At 43.4% G+C, this 20,535-nt stretch overlaps 1 protein-coding gene across 1 annotated transcript in view; it reads right to left on the bottom strand.

The window, feature by feature from the left end:
• Bpifc (BPI fold containing family C) overlaps nucleotides 1–20,181 on the bottom strand; it is a 38,156-nt gene extending 17,975 nt beyond the window's left edge. The window contains exons 1-9 of the mRNA XM_051206240.1: nucleotides 20,058–20,181; nucleotides 14,978–15,098; nucleotides 11,679–11,807; nucleotides 9,885–10,040; nucleotides 9,733–9,796; nucleotides 8,091–8,151; nucleotides 4,061–4,152; nucleotides 2,233–2,409; nucleotides 369–422 (exon numbers count right to left, since the gene is read on the bottom strand). Coding sequence (XP_051062197.1) covers nucleotides 369–422; nucleotides 2,233–2,409; nucleotides 4,061–4,152; nucleotides 8,091–8,151; nucleotides 9,733–9,796; nucleotides 9,885–10,040; nucleotides 11,679–11,807; nucleotides 14,978–15,098; nucleotides 20,058–20,181 — 978 coding nt within the window. The remainder of the gene's footprint in view (nucleotides 1–368; nucleotides 423–2,232; nucleotides 2,410–4,060; nucleotides 4,153–8,090; nucleotides 8,152–9,732; nucleotides 9,797–9,884; nucleotides 10,041–11,678; nucleotides 11,808–14,977; nucleotides 15,099–20,057) is intronic.
• Between the last annotated feature and the right edge of the window lie 354 nt (nucleotides 20,182–20,535).

Raw genomic sequence — 20,535 nt, 5'->3', positions numbered from 1 at the left:
TTTAGGAAATAGTTCTGGATATTTATTTGATGAGGAAGAAAAAATCTTGTAGTTAGAAAAATGGCCAAGTATGGCGGTATATACCTTTAATCCCAGCACATGGGAGGCTGAGGCAGGGGGATGGCAAATTTAGCCATGTTACATATTGAGACGTTGTCAAGAAAGAGGGGGAGAAGGACAGGAGTGGAGGAAAAGGAAGAGAACAGAAGCAGGAAAAGGAAGAGAGAATGGAAAAGAAATAACAAAGAATAGAAGGATGCATTGACTTATGCCTGGATCAAAAGAGAATGTAGAGAACCCAAGAGTCTCTTGGAAGTGATTTCAGTGACAATACATCCATTACTGAGGAGCAAAACTTGAGCACTCACCTTGGAGAGCACGCTGCCAATTCCTTGAGTATTTTTATTAAAATAGTTGGAAATCTAGAAAAGAAAAGAAGCATTACATCATTGTTACACTTTAAAAATGATTTATTTATGTAAATATATATTACACATACACATAAATATATGCATACATATAGGTGTTTTGTCTGCATGTACATTTGCACACCAGAAGAAGACATTGGATCCCATGGCACTACAGTTACAGATGATTGTGAGTCGCCATATAGTTGCTGGGAATTGAACCCAGGTCCTCTGGAAGAACAGCCAGTGCCCTTAACCAATGAACCATCTCTCCAGCCCCGCATTGCAACATTTGACCTGGGTTGTCTTTCTCGATAATGTGAACTGTGAAGAGGTGGAGCCACAAAATGCTAAGTCACCTCATTTTATAAAACTCAACTTTAGGAAATTTGAGCCCTAGAAAAGGCCAGAGACTTGCCTAAAGCCACATTCCTTTAGAGAAATCTCTTCTTCATCGGAGAACATCGTGTCATATATGCATCATCTTTATGCAAACATTCTACAGTCATTTGCAGTAAGTCTCAAGTTATTGCTTTCATTTTCAGAGATCCCCCCAAACATAAATAGCTTATGTATTTTACCCAGTAAGCATTCTTTTCAAGTCTAAGGCAGCTGGTGCTGCTGTCCTCACCATACTGAATGTAAGGTTTATAGTAAAGTGTACAATTACGACACACAGAGAGTGAAGATTTAAAATGGGTGCTTTTGGGGAATGGAGAGATAGCTCAGTGGTTAAGAGTTCTGATTGGGCTTCCAGAGGACCTGGGTTCAATTCCCAGCACCCATGTGGCAGTTCACAAACTGTCTGTAACTCCAGTCATAGTGGATTGGACACTGTCGTACAGACATACATGCAGGCAAAACACCAGTGCACACACAATAAAATGAATCATTCAAAAAATAAATAAAATGGATGCTTTTTGTTGACTAGCCAGAGAGGATGTTCTTGTGACAAAAGAGAGGTGTATAGCTGTGGCTGGAGTTTCTGTCCCACCTGTTCCCTTCAGCTCCAAATAAACACGCAGAGACTCTATTAATTAGAAACTGTTTGGCTGATGGGTCAGGCTTCTTACTGGCTAGCTCTCTCTTAATTATTAACCCATTTCTGTTCATCTAAGTATTCCCACATGGTCTTGGCTTATTGGCGAGTGCTTCTTCACATAACAAAGAGAATCAGTGAGGTCCTGTACCACTACTGCTTGCTGGTGTAAGTCAGTTGTAATTACCAATAGGAGAAATCCTTATACTGATAGAGTACAAGGAATGATGATGATGGACGTGTTGGTGGTGGTTATGTTAGTGTTGGTGGTAGTGGTGGTTATGCTGGTGGTAGTGGTGGTTATGGTGGTGGTGGTGGTGATATAGCCCCGAAGCAGCAGTTGCAGAGCACTTACTCTGTACTGAGAGTGTTCTAGAAGCTATATATTTTTAAACCCTCTAGTGATCATTATGACTCTAAGAGTGTGGGACCTCCAGCCTTCTTTCTCAGATGAGGAAACCAAAATATAGAAGTAGGCTAAATTGACCAAAGGGGTCACAGGTGACAAATGGTGGAGAGGTAGATGTCTTTGTATTAGTTAAGATCATTCTATAATAGTGACTAGATATCATGAAGAAGACTAAATTGGAAGAACTGGAAACCCAACAACCCCCTTCCTAAAATGACAACAGCTCCCATTCTATAATTTTGTAAAGAGTGATTGTGTAAAAAGGCCCAGGAATCAAAACTGTGACAAAATGTTCATAATGGTACACATGTTTATATGAAAAAAAAAAAAAAGATTAAAGATGGTGGCCATAGCCACCACCCCGAAGCTTTACTTACCTCTTTGGTGGACAGCATGACACCAAGAGCCCCAGATACATAGTGTGCGAAGGAAGCAGATTTAAAGAAATACTCAGATATGCCAATGTAGAGCATGGAGTCCCTGTTCTGTGGGAGCTCAAAGGGGACTGGTAGGAAGGGGGGGTCAACAAGGCTTTCCAGTGGGTAGAATGCACCCTGTGGGGAGCAGAAACGAAGACCAGTTATCAGGGGTAAATGCAAATGTATCCAACAGCTAGGACCTCTGAAGTCCGGATAAAGAAAATCCAAGATGCTTCTCAGTAAGGATAAGGAATGTAAGATCTTCAGGCTCCTTGGCTAATAGTCATGTCAAAGCTCTGAGATAAAAAACATATTTTAAATGATATGTACATGCATGGGTATGTACATATGAGTGCAGGTGCCCTCAAAGGTCAGAGACATTGGATCTCCTGGAACTGTACAGGCAGTTGTGAGCCAGCTGGCATGGATGCTGGGAACAGAACCCAAGTACTCTGGAAGAGCAGTAGGTTTTCAACAGCTGGGCCTTCCCCCAGCCCAGAGCTCTGGAGATTCTCAAGCAGTATCTGTTCATTCTCGGGTGTCCCTCCTGGAGAGGCTCCAGGCTAGAATTTTTCTTAGGGGAGAGGTGCAGTCAGGCAAGATGCACCTGTGAATAGTACATGAACCAACCTTGCAGATGCCCAATGCTGGACCTTTAAAATACACACTGCTGAATAATTGTGTAGCTACAGAAATGCACCGATAAATAAGGACTCCAAATTGTTTAATTTTGCTTCTGGTCTCATTAGGTGTTGGGAATTATTTAAATGTACTGTCTTGAACAGCACTTAACTGATTTGAAAGGCTGTGAATGGAGGAAATATAAACCAATTTTTATTCTAAAAACTGTAATATATTGGACATGGTGACACATGCCTTTAATCCCAGCACTTTGGAGGCAGAGGCAGGTGGATTTCTGTGAGTTTGAGGCCAGCCAGATCTACACAGTGAGTTCCAGGACAGGCAGGGATACATAGTGAAACTGTCTCAGAACAAAAAGACTGTGATATAAACTTGGATAAAACTAAACATAAGCAAGATGATGTTTTTACAGGATCAATAACGACCATTTGTACATACTTGTGACTTCAATAGTGGTCAGTAGCCTCAGTGAAATCCACTAATCTGTACAATACATTGATATGTTATAGTCCTCGTGTACGTGGGGCATATGCAAGTGTGCAATGTGTGCGTGCATGTGTGCATGTGTGCGTGTGTGTGTGCGTGCATGTGTGCATGTGTAGTCTAGAGGTTGATGTTTAATGTCTTCCCTAATCACTCTCCACTTTATTTCTTGAGTCAGGGTCTCTCATTGAACATGGAGCTTGAGGAATCACCTAGCTGGTTGGCCAGTGAGCCCCAGGGATTTTTTTTTTATCTCTGCCTCCCCATGCCTGGCCTTTCCCACATGGGCTTTAGGAGACTGAACCCAGACCCTCATCTTGTGCAGCCAGTACTGTACCAACTGAGCATCCCTTCCATACCTCCTGATGTAATAAATGTGGTTATTCTACTTGCAGGCTCCTAGCTTCAAGTCTTTTCCAGGAGGGAAGAGGCAAAATGTCTTGATATTTCTCACTAAGAAGATAGACAAAGTAGTGCAAAGGACAACACCCATTTGGCCACAAAGAAAGGGTTCAAGAGTCTTTTGAAAGGTGCAAACACAAGGCAGGTGCTATAGGAAATGAAATTGCTTGAAGAGCATACATGTACATTTTCTTCTGAACATAATTTTGTCTTCCAAATATTCTCCGCAGGCAGGAGGGTGTTCTAGAATGATAGCTACCTTCAAATTTAAGTCAAGGTGGTTCTCAGTGATTTCTGGAGGACTCAGCAGGGAACAATCCAGCAGAGTGTAGTTGTCAATCTTGGTTAAAACTAAATGACCAAGAAAGAAAATAAAAGAAAATTTGTGTTTATTAGAAGCTTAATCTATGACTAATGTATGAAACACCAATTTCCCCTTTTCATGAGAAGCATGTTTACATCTGAACATGAAGGAAGAGGAAAAAGAATGCAAATATTTTTCTCAACTATCAGAGAAACATTAGTAAAATTTTGGCACACCTTTCTTCTTTTGCATGTGCTCATAAAACATCTACATACTCAATTACATGTGTGACCCTTTTTTATTTTTAAAACTTTATTAGTATTGTGTATGTTTGTGTCGTGTGTGACAAGCCTACATGGGTCTGCACCACATCCTCTGTGTAGTTTTCAGCTTAGTATTTTTTTTTTGGGGGGGGTCTCCTGATTATGAGAATAGTGGGTCTCTGACTCTTCTGCCTGCTTTTGGGACTTTCATCCTTCCACTGGGGTTCCTTGTCCAATTTCAATAGGATGGTTTTTGCTTCTTCTTATATTTTGCCATGTTTGGTTGTTATCTTTTAGAAGCTGGTCCTTATTAGTTAGAGACAGAAAAGGAGTGGATCTGGAGGGGAAGGGAAGTGGGGAGGACCTGGGAGGTGTGGAAGGAGGAGAAACCGTAATCAGGATATATTGTATGAGAAAAGAATCTATTTCCAGTACAGGAAAAATGAAACAAAAAATAAATTAACACAAATATATTTATTAATATTAAATCATGCTATCAGATTGAGAGGCTTCCAACTAATAATAGAGATTCTGTGTAGTCAGAACTCCATTTTTAAAAAGAGACAGTAAGTGGCACATGCCTTTAATCCCAGTACTTGGGAGATAGAAGCCAGCCTAGTCTACAGAGTAAATTCCAGGACAGGCTCCAAAGGTACAGAGAAACTGTGTCTTGAAAAACAAAAGAAGGAGAGAGGAGAGGGAAAACATGCATCACTTTTGCAATAGAAATACGTTTGTTTCTCTTGGAGCCCAGGCTAGCCTTGAACTCCCCATATAGCCCTACTGGCCCCAGAATTTATTCTGGAGCCGGTATGTTATGGGACGTTATGAGAAAGGAAACATTCACCGAGTTAGAGATCTTGGAAATTCTTACACATGGAGCTCTTAATTGAATGAAATTTTTGTGTTTGAATTTTCAGATCAAAGCCAAAGGCAAAGGGGAGTTGGGGAAAACAGTGAGCCAGGTCCCTGGGAGGGAAGATTTTCATCCCTGAGATGGTGTCAGTGCAGTACCTGGGCTCTGATATGGCCTGGGAAAGCTGCTTTGCTGGTATTTTGTACTCTGTGGTCTGAAGACCTCCAGGTTCTAGAGAAAGGTACTCAAGGATCACCTTAACATCATGAAGGAATAACATCTTTCATACCATGTGTGGTTTGTACCATAGATGGTGATGAGAAACAGGAGGAGGTGAAGCTAAGTCAGTAAGAACATAGCGTCATTCTACGTCGCTATGGCCTTTACCTTTTTAAAATTTATTTTCACTTATGTGAAATGTGTATGTGTATGTGAGTGCCTGCTTGTCTGTATGTGCACCACAGGTGTGCAGGTGCCCATGAGGGCCAGAAGAGGGCGCCAGAACTCCGGAAAGGAACTAACAGGGGGCTATGTGCCTCCAGATACTAAGAGCTGAACCTAGTCCTCTGCAAGAGTATTCAATGCTCTTAGTCACTGTGCCCCATCTCCAGCCCTAATCATAGCTGTTTAAATGTTTTTAAAGTGCCCAATCTAAATAGGTCCCACCACCCGCGGTGAGGGGATCAGGACGGGATTGTTTACAGCGATGGCAGTGAGGCTTGGCGATGAAGACACTAGCGCGAGGTGCACAGTATATGGGGCTCATCCTTCGCTTCCGCTTCCTTCCTTCCAATTCTGCACCTACGCATCCATCCTCTGCCCCACTGCCCGTTTTCTCTTGTCCCTTCATCAGTTCAGTATTTATTGGCCTGGCAGCCAGGCCCTGTCCCTGATATTAGACACCAAAGGTCTCAGAGTCCAGAGGAGGGGGGGCAGGCACACGGCCAGGAAGTCATAATCCAGTACCGGAAGAACTCCCTTGAGGCTGATCTGCTGGCTCAGGATGAGAACCTGAGGTCCCTCCTGAATACTTTCATACCCCATACTTGACCTGCTGGAAACTATTGCTGTCTACCAACAAGGTATGTATAGAATACAGGGACACGTCTTGTCTCTCTGTCACTCCACCCAAGGCTGGCTGTGATCCTTACTTGTATGGGTCATTGTTCTAGTCTGTTAAATGGTCTCTCAGCTGCTCCATCCTGTCTATTGGACACTGGAGTGACTATCTCAGACTGAGAGATGGACTTTGGGGTGTTTCAGATCCCTGACATGCCCAGACACCCCTCCCCCCACCTGAAAACTCAGGTCTCACCCTCCCCTCAACCATGCCCTCTCTCTACTCCTAGCCTGGTCTTATAGTCTCTCAGCTCTCAGTTCATTCCTACCTCAGGGCCTTTGATCATGTGATGTACTGTACCTTACTGCCCTTCATGCATACTGTGATTTGAAGGTCCCTCTAAAGTTCACACTTACATTTAATTACCAATATGATACATATTGGGAAGTGGGACCTCAATCGGTGACTAGTCCATGACTATCAGAGTGGGTTTTGTTACAAATTTGGCTTGATTTCTTCTCTGTCTCATGTATGCTTACTTGCCTTTCTGCCATGTTGTGGCTCATCATGGAAACCATCACCAGCTGTACATCCTTAATCTTGGACTTTTCAGCTTTCAAGATCATGAGACATAACCTTCTTTTGTTTATAATTTACCCAGCCTCTGGTATTCTATCACAGCCACAGAAAAAGGACCAAGGCAATCCAAATTAGGAGCCGTCCATTCCACGGTCCCTTCAGGATCTTTCTTTAATGTCACCTGCTCAGTGTTGCCTCCCCTAGACTCACTACCTAAAACAGAAGCTCCTCTTCAGCTCTCCCTTGTTTCTTTCTTCTTATCAGTCATAATTTCACTAGTACAGTTTTTACCTGCTTGTTTACTGTTCCCTCTCTCTGTCTCCTTGGCTTTGTGCCTGTCCAGCACCAAGACCAGTGCCCAAGAAATTCTAAGTGTCCTGTACACCACCAGCGAGCAGAGAGACATGCGTAAAGTATCATGTAAGAAGCAGTGTCACTGTGGCGTGTGGAAGAGAGGGGCTCATAAGATGAGTCTTCAGGAAAAGAGAAATGAAAGGGACAGGAGAAGGTAGGTGTAGAAAGTCTGTGGGGATCAGCAAAGTGCTGCTGTATAAATGGGTGCACGCCTTTAATCCCAGCACTCTGGAGGCAGAGGCAGGCAGATCTCTGTGAGTTCGAGATCAGCCAGGTCTACAGAATGAGTTCCAGGACAGCTAGGGCTGTTACACAGAGAAACACTGCCTCAAAAACAAGAACAAAACAAAATAAATTGATGCTCAGTAAAGGTCTGTTAAAAGAAAGGGAGAGAGGAGTCCCTTCTCAGTGGAATGGGCATGTGAGCAAGGCCAAGGAGAGGCGGGAAGTAGAGGCAGCGTGATTGACAGAGGAGGGAAAAGTGAAGCAGAGAGAGCTGGAGACAGAACGAGTCCAGACATGTGGGCTTGCTGCACACTGGAGGCAGCCCTGAAGGGCTTAGAGAAGGCTAGGCACATAATCTGGTCAAGAAGGCCAGTTAAGCCCTCATTAGATTAGAGCGAGCCAAGGAGGGCTTTTCTCCCTCGTTCACCTGAGATCCCTGAGACTCACCTTCTGCTGCAGTAACAAAGCTGGTCATAGCCAAGGAGTACATGTGCTATGCATAGGGCTTGTCCCATATGGGGTCCCGGGACTTTAGTTTTTAGAAGGAAGAAAAGCAGAGTTTGACAAATAGGCACTGTGCTGCTTAAAAAGACCTGGGTAATGTTTGAAGCTGTAGAGAACTATCCAGAAGACAGTTCCAAGACTCACCCTCCAGGGCGCTGATGTTGACATTGAGTGCATCCACTTCATTGATGGCAATGGGACAGAGCTGGACCAAAAGAATTTGCGAAAATGCATGTTATCATACTGAAAAGGCCTTCTGTTATCCCTGTGGCCATGGCAACGCTTCTTTAAGTCAGCTGATGCTCTTGGCCTTCAGCCTCTGCAGTGTCACTGAGTGCTGGCTGAACCACACCCAAGTAGCCCCACAAAAGAGCCTGGCTTTTCTCTCTGGACATGTCAAGGCATGTGCTCTGTCCACAGTGTTGGCGTCACGCCTGAGGAACCTGCTGTGTGAGCGGCTGTCTTTCCTGACTGGGTGCCACTGCCTCCCATTGCATCAGCAGCTCTAAGTCCTGCCTGGAGTGGCTTCAGCTGGAACCTTCTCTTTCACCTGGGCCAATTGCGGAGACCATGAGATCAGAGATCCACTTAGGACTCTGTTGCTGCCTCTCACTCTCCTTTCCTCGAGAGACGTGGTCTCATGTAGCCCATGTTGACCTTTGGGTTTTTTACATAGTCTAAGATGACCTTGAACTCATGATGCTTCTATATCCACCTTCCAGGTGCCGTGATTACAGGTAAGCCTCACCACATGCCGTTTATGTGGTGCTGGGGATCAAACCCATGACTTCATGCATACTAGGCAAGCTCTTCACTAATTGAGAGACATCGAAGCCCCCCTTTCTACCTTTCTGAAGGGGTGAACATCAGCAAAGCAGATTCCAGAGAGAAACTACTAAGCTACAATATTGATGTGTCAGTCACGTGCTCAGCACTGCTCATGCAGCACGGTGGTTTCAGCAGAGGCTCGGCAGCCTGGCCCCTGGAGTGGAAACCATTGGCAATTCACTTTCACACCCTGGCTTCAGTTTCATCATCTGCAGCGTGGAGACGGTTATTACATCTACCTCATCAAGTTGTGAGGAGAAACTGAAATAGTCCAGAGAATACTGCTTAGCTCAGACTCTGTGGATGAGTCTGCTGCTGCTGCTGCCTTTTTTGGTACAGGGTCACACATAGCCTAGGCTAGCTTCAAACTTGCTACGTAGCTGTAAATGGCCTTGAACTTCTGATCCTTCTGTCTCCACGTCCCAAGAGCATTCTTAATGTATTTCTTGGCAATACCTGTCATCACCCTACCCATTCTTTACCTGCCCAAAGCTTACTATATTTTGAGGCTCAGTTCCCTAAATAAACATGTCTCCAGGAAACTTTCCAGTTCTCGAGTCCTTCAGTTCAGTCTCACCATCCTGTAACCATGTGTTAAATTCAAGCCCTCATTCAGTCATTATAAGTCTGAGGGTTTTTTTTCCTAAATTAACTAATAATTGTTTCTTTTGTTCTTAGTAGTCCCTAGTCTAGCTGGGTCTGCACTAAGAACAAGATGCTTATCCATCCTGTGATGGGAAACTCGAGAGAGGGGATGCAGCTTTATTTGTCTATGTCTCCCGCCACAATGCTTGAACCATGAGAAACTAAATTGCTTAGAATAGTATGAATTAAAGTGTTTTGGATGGTGCTTAGCATACACTTAGTACTCAATAAATGTTTGTGATGAAAAATTACTAAAGTATGATAGGCCTGCTGATAGCATTTGACAGTGGTTGTCTAACTTCTGAAGGCTTACCATTTCATTTAAATTCTTCAAAATGGGTTTCTCCATGGGCTCGGCGAAGGAGTTATACAGGACACTAGGAAAAATGAAAAAGGGAGTTTATAAGGGACCATGAAACCTCTCTGAGCGGCAGCCAGAGCCCCCAGCACGCTGCTGTCACTCACCTGAGGCCTCCAGAAAATGAGACTCGGGCATGGCTCACTTGGGCATAGCAGTCTTGGAGTTCCACGGCTGGGTGACCAAGGTTATTACGGGTGAGGACAATGATGCCCGAAAAGTAGATTCCAGAGAGAAACAGATCAGCAGCTCCCGAATCTTGGCTGTGCGGAGAGAAAGGGAAAGGTTACCCAAGTCTGGGCCGCACATGGAGACGGGTCTTCTAAGCTCTCTGGGGGACAGGGGCTTTGTCATGCCCATGCCAGAGTCCCTGCAGCTTACAACACAAATGAAGTGGTGATTGTGTGAATGGACAGCTGGGGACACTGCTTCTGTTCTCACCAATGTTCTGGTGCTGGAGGTGGCTGAGCAGAGGTGGAGCACCATTCACATACAGTGTTCATTTTGAGAGGGAGCACCAGACAAACATCTGGGCTGGGTGAACATGGGGAAGTGATGCTTAGACTACGGTCTTGAGGCACTGGAGCATGTGTCACTCAAGACTTTGCACACAACCCTGCACAGAATAATTTCCCAACATTTAGCATGGCTGCTAAATCATCAAGGAAGTGAGGAAGTATATTAATCTATGTTATTTATGGGGGAACATGCTATTTATCTGCAATCTATCAGCCTTGAAAAATGATACATAGACGATAAGTGGTTGTAGAGTAGCCTCTTGAATGACTGAATGTGTTATTCTGAGGCCAACCAAGACAGACTTAACCATAACACTGCATCACTTGTCCATAGGAGTTAGTTTGTTGGTTTGTAGGAATGCCGTGAGTTCAAATTTTCTTTCTCTCTCCTTCCCTCTTCCTTCTCTTCTCCTTCCTCCTTCCTCTGTTCTTTTTATTTATTCATTCCAACTGTGTGCATGCAGTTACAGGCAGTGGTGAGCTACTATGTGGGCACTGAACTCTGGTCCTATGCAAGAGCAGCCAGTCCCCTTAACCACTGAGCCATCTCTCCAACCCAGCTCCTTTCTTTCTGTTATTCCCTTCCTTCCTTTCCTCCTCTCCTTCCTTCCTTTCTTTTTCTACTTTTTCACACATTGTCTCATTCTGTAACCCGGATAGCCAGAAACTCACTATGTAACCCAAGGTGGTCTCTAACTAGCATCAGTCTTCTTGCCTCAGCCTCTTAAAATATTTAAATTACAGGCAAAGAACCAGCACATCCAGTTTCAACCTCTTTTCCTTCTGTTTGGTGTCAGAGACAGATTGGGGAAGAGTCGTACTCAAGCTAACTACCATCCTCCAAGCTCTATGTGAGACAGGAAGCTCCATTTCCCATTATTTGACCCTGCAGATGGGGAAATGCACTAAACAACTGGTTCAGGTTAGTGGACCTAAAATGTGGAAGATATGGGAACTTCCCTCCTAGCCTGGCCTCTAGTTCTTAGTTTTTTTTTTTTTTTTTTTTTTTCTTTTTTCTTTTGGTGTGTGTGTATGCAGAGCGCGAGCGTGATTTTGAGACAGAGTCTCACTGTGTAGTTCTGGCTGTCCTCTGTAGATCAAGCTGGCCTCAAACTCAGAGATCTTCCTGGTTCTGTCTCCTTTGTGCTAGAATTAGAGTGCCCCACCACCACTGGCTCTTCAGAAGTCTGGAAAGCTCTGTTGCTTGCTTCTAAGGGAGAGTGTCTTTCCTCCAGCTCCCTGCCAAGCAGGGGTTCCTTGAGTCAACTCTCACCTGGTCACAACACTCTTGAGAAAGTATGGACACAGAAGGATAGAAGCCTAGTGAAAACAGCAGTGCATTGTTTACATTTTCCCCAGCGAGGGATATAGTGGGATACTCACAAAAGCGGAGCCTTGACTCCCCAGTTAGCACTGATGTTGGCAGTGCCATGGTTGCTCAGTGCTCTGATTCCGACCCCGGGCACAAAGGCCAGTGAGGTATTTGGCAACGAAAAGGCGTTGATTTTTATGCTGTAAAATAAGAAACAGCAAAGTGAGGGTAACACTTTTGGACATCGCTGAGGGAGCAAAATTGGAGGCTAGGGCTGCACTGAGATTGCAAATTCCTACAGATGAAGGGGCCTCCCAGCTCTCTAGCAGGGTACCTGGGCGTGGCCTTGTGTGTCCTCTTAGCAAGAAGCAATTGGGGGAGGAAGCAATCAAGTATAGAACTAAATTTTAAAGTAATCAAATAATCTACTTCTCAAATTTCTTTGTGGTGTCTGTGTGTATGCATGTGTGTGTGTGTGTGCACGTGTATGTATGTACATGTATGTGTATGCACATGTGTGTGTGTACAGTGAAACAAGAGGAGGAACCAGGTGCTCTGTCTTATCACCCTCCATCTTGTTCCCTGGAGACTTGGAGGTAGGCTGATGGTCAGCAAAATGGTCCTCCTGTCTCTGGTGCCTGCAGGGCTTGGGTTACAGATCTATAAAGCCCAGCCCGCTTTTTACATGGGTGCTTGAGATGTGAACCAGGGCTCTTGCTTTTTTGCAAGAATTCTCATCCACTGAGCCATCTCCCCAGCCCTTTGGGTTCCTTTAAAAGCAAAAATAGGTACAACACTGCCATTATGGATACACACACACACACACACACACACACACACACACACACACACCAGTTTCAGCGTTTCTTTAAGGGGATGGCATCAGTCATTTTGATGAAGCAGCTGTTTTTTTCATAGGACTGTCAATGTACAGGCATTTGACACATGTGTCAGATGTATCTCCCACTTCCATTCATTGGGGCAACAAAACATGCCTTCCTCCTACAGTTGCCAGGTTCCCCTATATGGAGATGGAAAGAGGTGGTTTCCTGTAAGATTCCCTGAGCTGTCAAACAAGTTGTCCCAGGAACCTGTAAGGCAGTGGGCTTGCCTGTAATCCACGAAGATAGACAGAAGATAGAAACTACATGCACAATGACAAAGTATTGTGATTTGGGTGATTCCCAACTGCCTGGCCTCTTGGCAACCACTTGGCTTTGAATCTCACTTTGTCCCTTCCAGTACCCCTGTAGGATTCTGGTGTATGTACAAGCTTCAGCTCAGAGATGAGAAGATAAGAAAAGCCTGTAAAGTCATATGTAAGTGGTAGAACCAGATCCTCTGCAATCTGACTTCAGACTCGTAATCACTGGGTCATGCCACTCCGAGTATTATACAATGAGCATCTGACCTGGATTCAAGGTTTGTACTGGTTGTACAACCTTGAGCAAGGCACTTGTCCTCTTTCAGTCACTGGTTCAAAACGCAGTTTTGCTACTCCCAGGAAGGCTGGGGAGATGACGTGGAAATGAGGTCATCCTCACCTCACTGATGCACAGGAGAAAGACACTGCTCTGAACTGAGACTGGGAAAAGTCCAGAACATGCATGTGCTAGCTGACGAATGAGCCTGCGGTTTCCTTTCCTGTGCAGTATCTCCTATGTGTCCTCTACCACACACCCGAGTCCCTCTGTGGCAGAGATTCAGAATAGCAGTGTTTTAGCAATATGCTCATTTGACACCTATAGGTCATGCTCCCCTCCACTCCCCCAAGCCAGAGTCTCTCTATGTAGTCATGGCTGTCATGGAACTCACTCTATAGCCTTCTGGGTACTGGGATTCACACACCTTGAATCCCAGGTGTGTGCCATTGTGCCTCACTAGTCTAATCTTTATAACTGCTATAGAATACATCAAAATCCTTCTCTAGGCTGTTTCCATTATATAAACAACACCACAGGGAACATCCTTGTACACATTACTTGTGGACTATACTTTCCCCAGGAGAATACTGAGAAGTGAAATTACTGGGACAAAGACTACATATACTGTGATGGTTACTGTTGATTTTCAATTTGATATGATCCAGAAAGTTTCTAGACTAGGATAACTGAGGTGGGAAACCCATCCTCAATGTGGATTCATATGTATTCTCCCAGTATGCATTTACTTGTTGATCTTTTGTGCATCATTTTTTTTTTTTGCCCTTGAATTTGACACACAGCTAAGGATGATCTTGAACTCCTGATCTTTCTGCCTCCACCTCCCAAGTGCTAGAAATAGAGGTGTGTGTCACCACACTCGGTTTACGCAGTACTGGAATTATAAGTGTGTATCACTATGGTTAGCTAAGAGTTAGCTTTTGAATTAAAACTAAAAAAATAGAAATATAGTTTCTCTGTTATACAAGTCATATTTTAAATGCTTAATACCCAGGAATGATCAGTATCTGTAGTTTGGACAGCACAGGATTAAAATTATATTGATCTATCTACTCATGCCAGCAACACATGAGACTGCCCATTTCTCCCTCTCATCTCCAGAACTTACTTTATAGCTTTCCCTGTACTTTTCTGTCGTGTCATTATCATTGTAGTTAAATGATTATCTCTGCAAATATATACATAATGCCGATCCCTCCCACAAAATATCAAGGGCAAGGCCCTCACTATAATACTCCTTGTGTCTAGAACAAAAAAACCCTGTATGAGGCAACTGCTCAATAAACACATGTTGAACATCTGGCTTTGTGCAGGTGAGGAGATTTGCAAGGAACTTTCCCTGTACTATCTCCTTTGCAACAAAGACACCTGCTGATTTTTATAAAAGGTTGTCATTAAGTCAGGGAGATTATTACTGCAAAGAGTTAGCACAATAGGCAACTGAAAAAAGCATTGGGGTGAATGACAGCTCACACAACTCCTTAGGAAAGCAGGTTCTCCTCTGCCCTTTAAGACCAATCTCCAGTTTGGCCACATCCTATTCCTCATTTGGGGATTTACTGGATCCCAGTTACTATCTGATTATCCACTTCCCCTTCCCTAAACATCCCTGGACATGTGACTAAGTTCTGTCCCTTGATATATAAATGGGATGTGGTTAGGTTAGAGCCTCAGACAAAACCTCAAAAATGAGAAAATTAATGGAGCTTCTAAGAGGTTTTTCCCAGCATCATTTTTCCCTTTCAGCTACATGAAATATTCACCAGGGTTGGAACCATAGAAGCTATCTTGGGCCATGAGGCAAACTTGGGGAAAGAAGTCAGAACTTAGATGGTGAAGCAGAATAAAAGATAAAGAAGGCAGGAATGCCATAGGTTTCTCTGGTTCTGAGTCCCTGTGGCATTAGACACTCCACTCCACTCTCTTACTTTGAAAAGTTGTACTTTACATAGTCAATCTTCAGAAACTCAAGAGACTCGGAACCTTTCAGATCTGGGATGACAATTTCCTTTGCCATTTCCTCCATCATCTTCATCCCGACTTGAACACCTGTGAGGGAAAGAGGAAGTGTTCCTTTACACAAAGAAGATGACAGTGGCATAATATCTACAACCATACAGATGTAAGCATTGAGTAAGTCCTGATGCTAAGTAAGAAAATAGCAACCCTACAAAGGCGTTACTGTCTCTGTCTCACACATGGAAACTCTAGACCTCAGAGAAGTGGAGGAACTTTCCTGAGAGCACAGGGTTAACATGAGGAGACGTTTTCAATACAGGGCCAGGGCTGTGATGAAACCAATAAAAGATATTTTTCAGAGGATGTTACAGTTGCCACAAGGCCCATCTTGCAGATGTGAACAAGATTAATTTGTGCCTAAGATAGTATGGGTTCTGGAGAGCTAGGAGGCCAATGCTGAGCAATTGGGCTCCAGAATCCAGGTTATGGCCAATTTCACAAAGTTATTTTCATCTCCGTTCTTTCCAGATTATTTGTTTGAGTGAAGGGTTCCTGAGGCTTAGGGAACCACTGAACCCTGAAAATCTAGTGAAAGACAGTGAGTGGTTTTATGCTTACTGGGTTTCATTTTTCAATGGGAGGAGTTCAATAAATAATAAATATAATAGAAAATTTAGAGTAAATAAATGCAACCTAGCCTTTCTCCCTTATTTTGCATTCAAGATCATTCCAGTTGTTCTATCCCCTTGGAGAAGAAGAGCAGACTGCATCATATACAATTCTGTGAATACTGTTGTCATATAACAGAGAATGAAGGGAGTGAAGATAATAATCAAAGGAAGAGCCTGGCAGTGGTGGCACATGCCTTTTATCCCAGCACTAGGGAGGAAGAGGCAGGCAGATCTCTGTGAGTTCAAGGCCAGCCTGGTCTATAGAGCAAGTGCCAGGATAGGCTCCAAAGCTACAGAGAAACCCTGTCTTGAAATAACAACACACACACACACACACACACACACACACATACACATACAGGAGAGAGAGAGAGAGAGAGAGAGAGAGAGAGGGAGAGAGAGAGAGGGAGAGAGAGAGAGAGAGACAGAGAGACAGAGAGAGAGAGAGGAAAATCAAAGGAAGTATTGAACTTAGGCTTGAACCCAGCACTGTCATTTACCAGCTTGTATGACTCAGCCTCTGTGCCACTACCTTTCCTCATCTGTGACCAGGAAGGAATGTGTTCACACATATGAAAAGGCATTTTGTTTCACTAGGTCCTGTTCTCAGTTCTTCATGTATATTAATTCACTCATTTCCTACCATGGCTGAGAGGTGGGCACCACTATTGCTGTCTCCTCTTTGATATATACCTCACAGATATTACTAATAATGAGCACAGCAAATCATGCTCTATAACAATATGGATGTGTATAATGGGTGAGGCTAAACTAATAAGAGTCAGTTTGTATGGAGTGCCTGTATGTGTCAAGACTGTCCATCTATTCTACATAGGTTCTTTCCTTCAAGTCCCAAACAATTCAGTGATATACGCCTTGCCCTCACTTCACACATGAGGTAGTCTAGGCTTAGAATGAGGTAGTGACTTGCCCATGAGCCCACATCCAATGTCTGTCAACAGGCTGGGCTTTTAGGCACAAGGAACAGAAATATGAGCATATGTTGTATGGTGAGACAGAACTTAGCTGTTTGAAAATATTTCTCCACTTGTGGTCAGGGAAGTTCCCAAGTTTTCTAAAACCATACAGACTAGTGTTACTGCTCTTAAGTGCTCACAGAACTACATAGTGAGACATTATTGCTGAAGACACCACATGCCTTGCTCAGGGCATAGAGAAACCAAGCTAGAACTTGGCTAGAACTTCCCTGTTGGCTAGCCATCATAGTGCCAGAAAGTGCTTCACAGGCTGCTAGGGTGAATTTCCAACAGTTTTACTTAACTGTGAGTGCTGTGTGAAACAATGTCAACCAATCAGGCAAGATGATCCTACTGGTGCAATAGTGGCAACTCTGTTATGGGGTAACTAACTCTTTTCTGATTGGATTTCCTACGTGGACCACAAGGGGTAGTTAATTTGTCATACTGTAAACACGATCAGAACCCCACAGCTCGGAAGGTCATAGGCCCTAATAGGAAAGTTGTTTTGCTAAATGGACATGACATGCCCATCAAATGGCTTCTAAACAGTTATGTTTATTCACATAGATTATTGCTGCTGTCAACCTTGGTCAGAAAATATTTTTTAAAGTGGTAAGTAGTGAAGTTAGACTCATAACTAGTCAAAGTACAAAGACTAAGAGACTGTTGAATGGTCAATTATAAATGACATACCTGTATCACCTCCCTCCAATGCTCAGGGAAGAAGGGAAGAATCTAAGAGCCAGAGGAGGACCCCAGAAATGGTGTCTTATGGCCATGAAGTAGCTGCTATATTCTTGAATACACAGCAACTGTGATTGCCTACATAAGATATGAACCTACTGGGCTGGTTGACTCCCTGTAATGGAAGCAGGAGGGCTCAGAGGGCCCCATCCTTCTCTGAGGATGTATACAGTTAACAGTTGATGGGGGAGGGAAGACATTGTCATGTGTGGTGTAGTTGCTAATAAGATGCCTGTGCTCCTGTGACCAAACCTAACTGGGACATACACACACACACATACACACACACACACACACACACACACACACACACACACACACACGAAAGAGGGTTAGGTAGGAAGAGGAAGGGGATTAGTGGAATTAGAAGGGCAAGAAGGAAGTAAAATATGATCAAAATACATTACATACATTTATGAAAATGTCATGATGAAACATGAGATTTCATATTCATTACATATAGTTAACATATGCTAATAAAACATTTTAAAAAGTATTTCTAGGGGTTAGAGATCATGTGGTAGAACATTAGCTATGCATGGATGGGGCCCTGGGTTCTAGTTCCAGTACTGAAACAATAAAATTAAAAATATATATCAAAATAAAAGAGAAAATGATTTTTTCAACACTCATGCAGTAAAAGTGTGGCCCCAGTACAGTAGTGTTTAGAGGGAGGAACAATGAGAGGTGACTGGATTACAACTGCTCTAACTCCATTGAAGAGTTAATCCATTGATAAAGTCATAGCCTAATGGGTTATTGGGGAGCTGTGGGAATTTAAGGAAGTAGAGTCTAGATGAAGGGAGTAAGTCATTGAGGAAATGCCCTTGAAGGAAATGTACTGTCTGTAGCCATATCCTTTCTTTCTGCTCCTCAGCAGTCATGAGACGAGCAACTAAGATTTACCCTGCATAATCCCTGCCAGGCCCAGAATTAATCATCAAGCAGTAGCAGGACTTTGGGCTGTAACTTATAGAATTGTGGGCCAAAACATATCTTTCTCTCTCTCCTTTAAAGTATCTTATTCAGGTGTTTTGTCACAGTGACGGACAGCTGACTAAAACTAGAACTGAATTTGTACCTTGCGTTAGCTGCTGTCATGAGACGCCTTTCCGTGAAACGACATAGCTTCTTCCTAGGGCTTGTATTGGAATGCTTTCTACATAAGGCACATTCATAGTCTGACATGGTAGATACTGAGATGGTTTCGACTCCAGTACCATCTCATCCCCATGGCTCCTTCCTGCATTTGCTCAGGTGAGCTTATTTGGTTCTCCTACCAGTTAAGATGGAGGGACCAATTACTCATCACCACTTTTCCAGATGAGACAACCTACCTGCCCGAGACCATGCAGATGGATCTCAGATCTGTTAAATGCTATGACTTACAAGGTGGAAAAACCACTTTAATACTTTTACAGGATACCTAGTTCTGACATACACTTTCTATATACACAGACATATAGACATCAATATAGGAACTAGATACTCATATGAATGCGCATTCATATTCCTAGTGTGTGTGTGTGTGTGTGTGTGTGTGTGTGTGTCTTAACAGTTATATGTAACAGATTAATTTTAAACTCTTTGGGCCCATGAACCGCTGAGGAAGAAAGGAGTTGCCCAATCAGCTCATCTCTCTCTTCCTTTCCTCTCCCTCCCTTCATTTTGTTTATTTCTTTTCTTATATAACCAAGAATCATTCTTGGTTAGATTGAGGGATTTCTTGGTTAGACTAATAATAGTACTGGATTGGTTGCTTTTGTTAAAAAGAATCGGCAGATATCTGGCAATCTATATTCAGGTAATCTGAAGCAAAATGTGACAGGAGAAAAATCGCTTTACATAGTTTAATTTTATTATTTATTTATTTATTTATTTATTTATTTATTTATTTATTTATTGGGTCATGACAGGGTTTGATTGTATAGCCCTGGCTGTCCCAGAGCTCATTCTGTAGACTAGGCTGGCCTCAAACTCAAGAGATCCATCTGCCTCTGCTTCATAGTGTCAGGATTAAAGGTGTGCCAGCAGCACACTGTGTATAGTTTGATTTTGCAGTCAAGATTCTCTGTACCTGACCTTAGGTTAGCTCAATAACATCATATTCTAATGGTTTTCTGTTTCTAGGCTTGCAAAGACTCTCTAAAAGTAGTGACTACTAGTCTTCCAGGCTAAGTCCACATGTGGTGGACCCTCTTAAGAATAAAGCACAATGGCCCACAATAAATTTTGTGTATGATTTAGAATAATCTAGGTTTCCTCTCTTTGTGAGACAGGGTCTCACTATGTGTTCCAGGCTGACCTAGAAGTTGCTAGGTGGATCAGGCTGTCCTCAAAACCATAGAGATCTCCGGAGTGCTGGGATTAAAGGCATGGGCCGCTGTACTCTTTCTGACACATTTTTATTTTCAGCCCTGATATATGTGGTGAGGGTGTTGGAGAAGAGAGGAAGAGATAACATCTGTATGTTTGAATGTGCCTTCCACCAGGTGTCTATTTTGTGGTAACACTTTCTTTCCAGGAGTCTGGTACATCTTTGTAAGGGGTAAGGTCTGAGAATTTATCTCAGACCCAGTCCACAACCTGCTGGTTTGGAACACAGGCCATATCTAGGGTATTTGTAGCCTGACTTCTGAATGAATTCAACTCACCATAGTCCAGTGCACGCTGGGTGATCCTTGCCTTGATTCCAGGGTAAACAGCTTGGGAGGAGGAGATGCAAAGAATCCATAGGAGGAAGCATGCCCAGAGCACTGGGACCCAATTTGTTCGCATCTGCAGTGAATCAACATTTAGAGTTCCTTTAATTTGTTTTACTTCCCTGTCTATCAATTCATCCAGTGTTTCTAGGCTTTCTGATTTTCATTGCTCAGCTTCTCCAATTTACCCATCCATCCATCCATCCATCCATCCATCCATCCATGCCTTTACCATTTGTTGAGCAACCTATGTACCCATCCAGGGTCCTGTATTGAACATAGCAAAAATATGTTGTAGATGTAGAGATGACCTGCACATCATCCCTGTTCTCTGTTTCCCACAGATTAGTGGCTGAGCTGGATATGTGTGTGAGCACACATGCATGTTTGTGACACAATGTAATAAAACGGCCTTGATAGGGATGTACCC

Source organism: Phodopus roborovskii, unplaced genomic scaffold, assembly GCF_943737965.1.
Source record: "Phodopus roborovskii unplaced genomic scaffold, PHOROB, whole genome shotgun sequence".
In the NCBI taxonomy this organism is placed as follows: Eukaryota; Metazoa; Chordata; class Mammalia; order Rodentia; family Cricetidae; genus Phodopus; species Phodopus roborovskii.
Note: the sequence above shows the minus strand (reverse complement) of the source record. Positions and strands in the feature narration are given on the sequence as shown.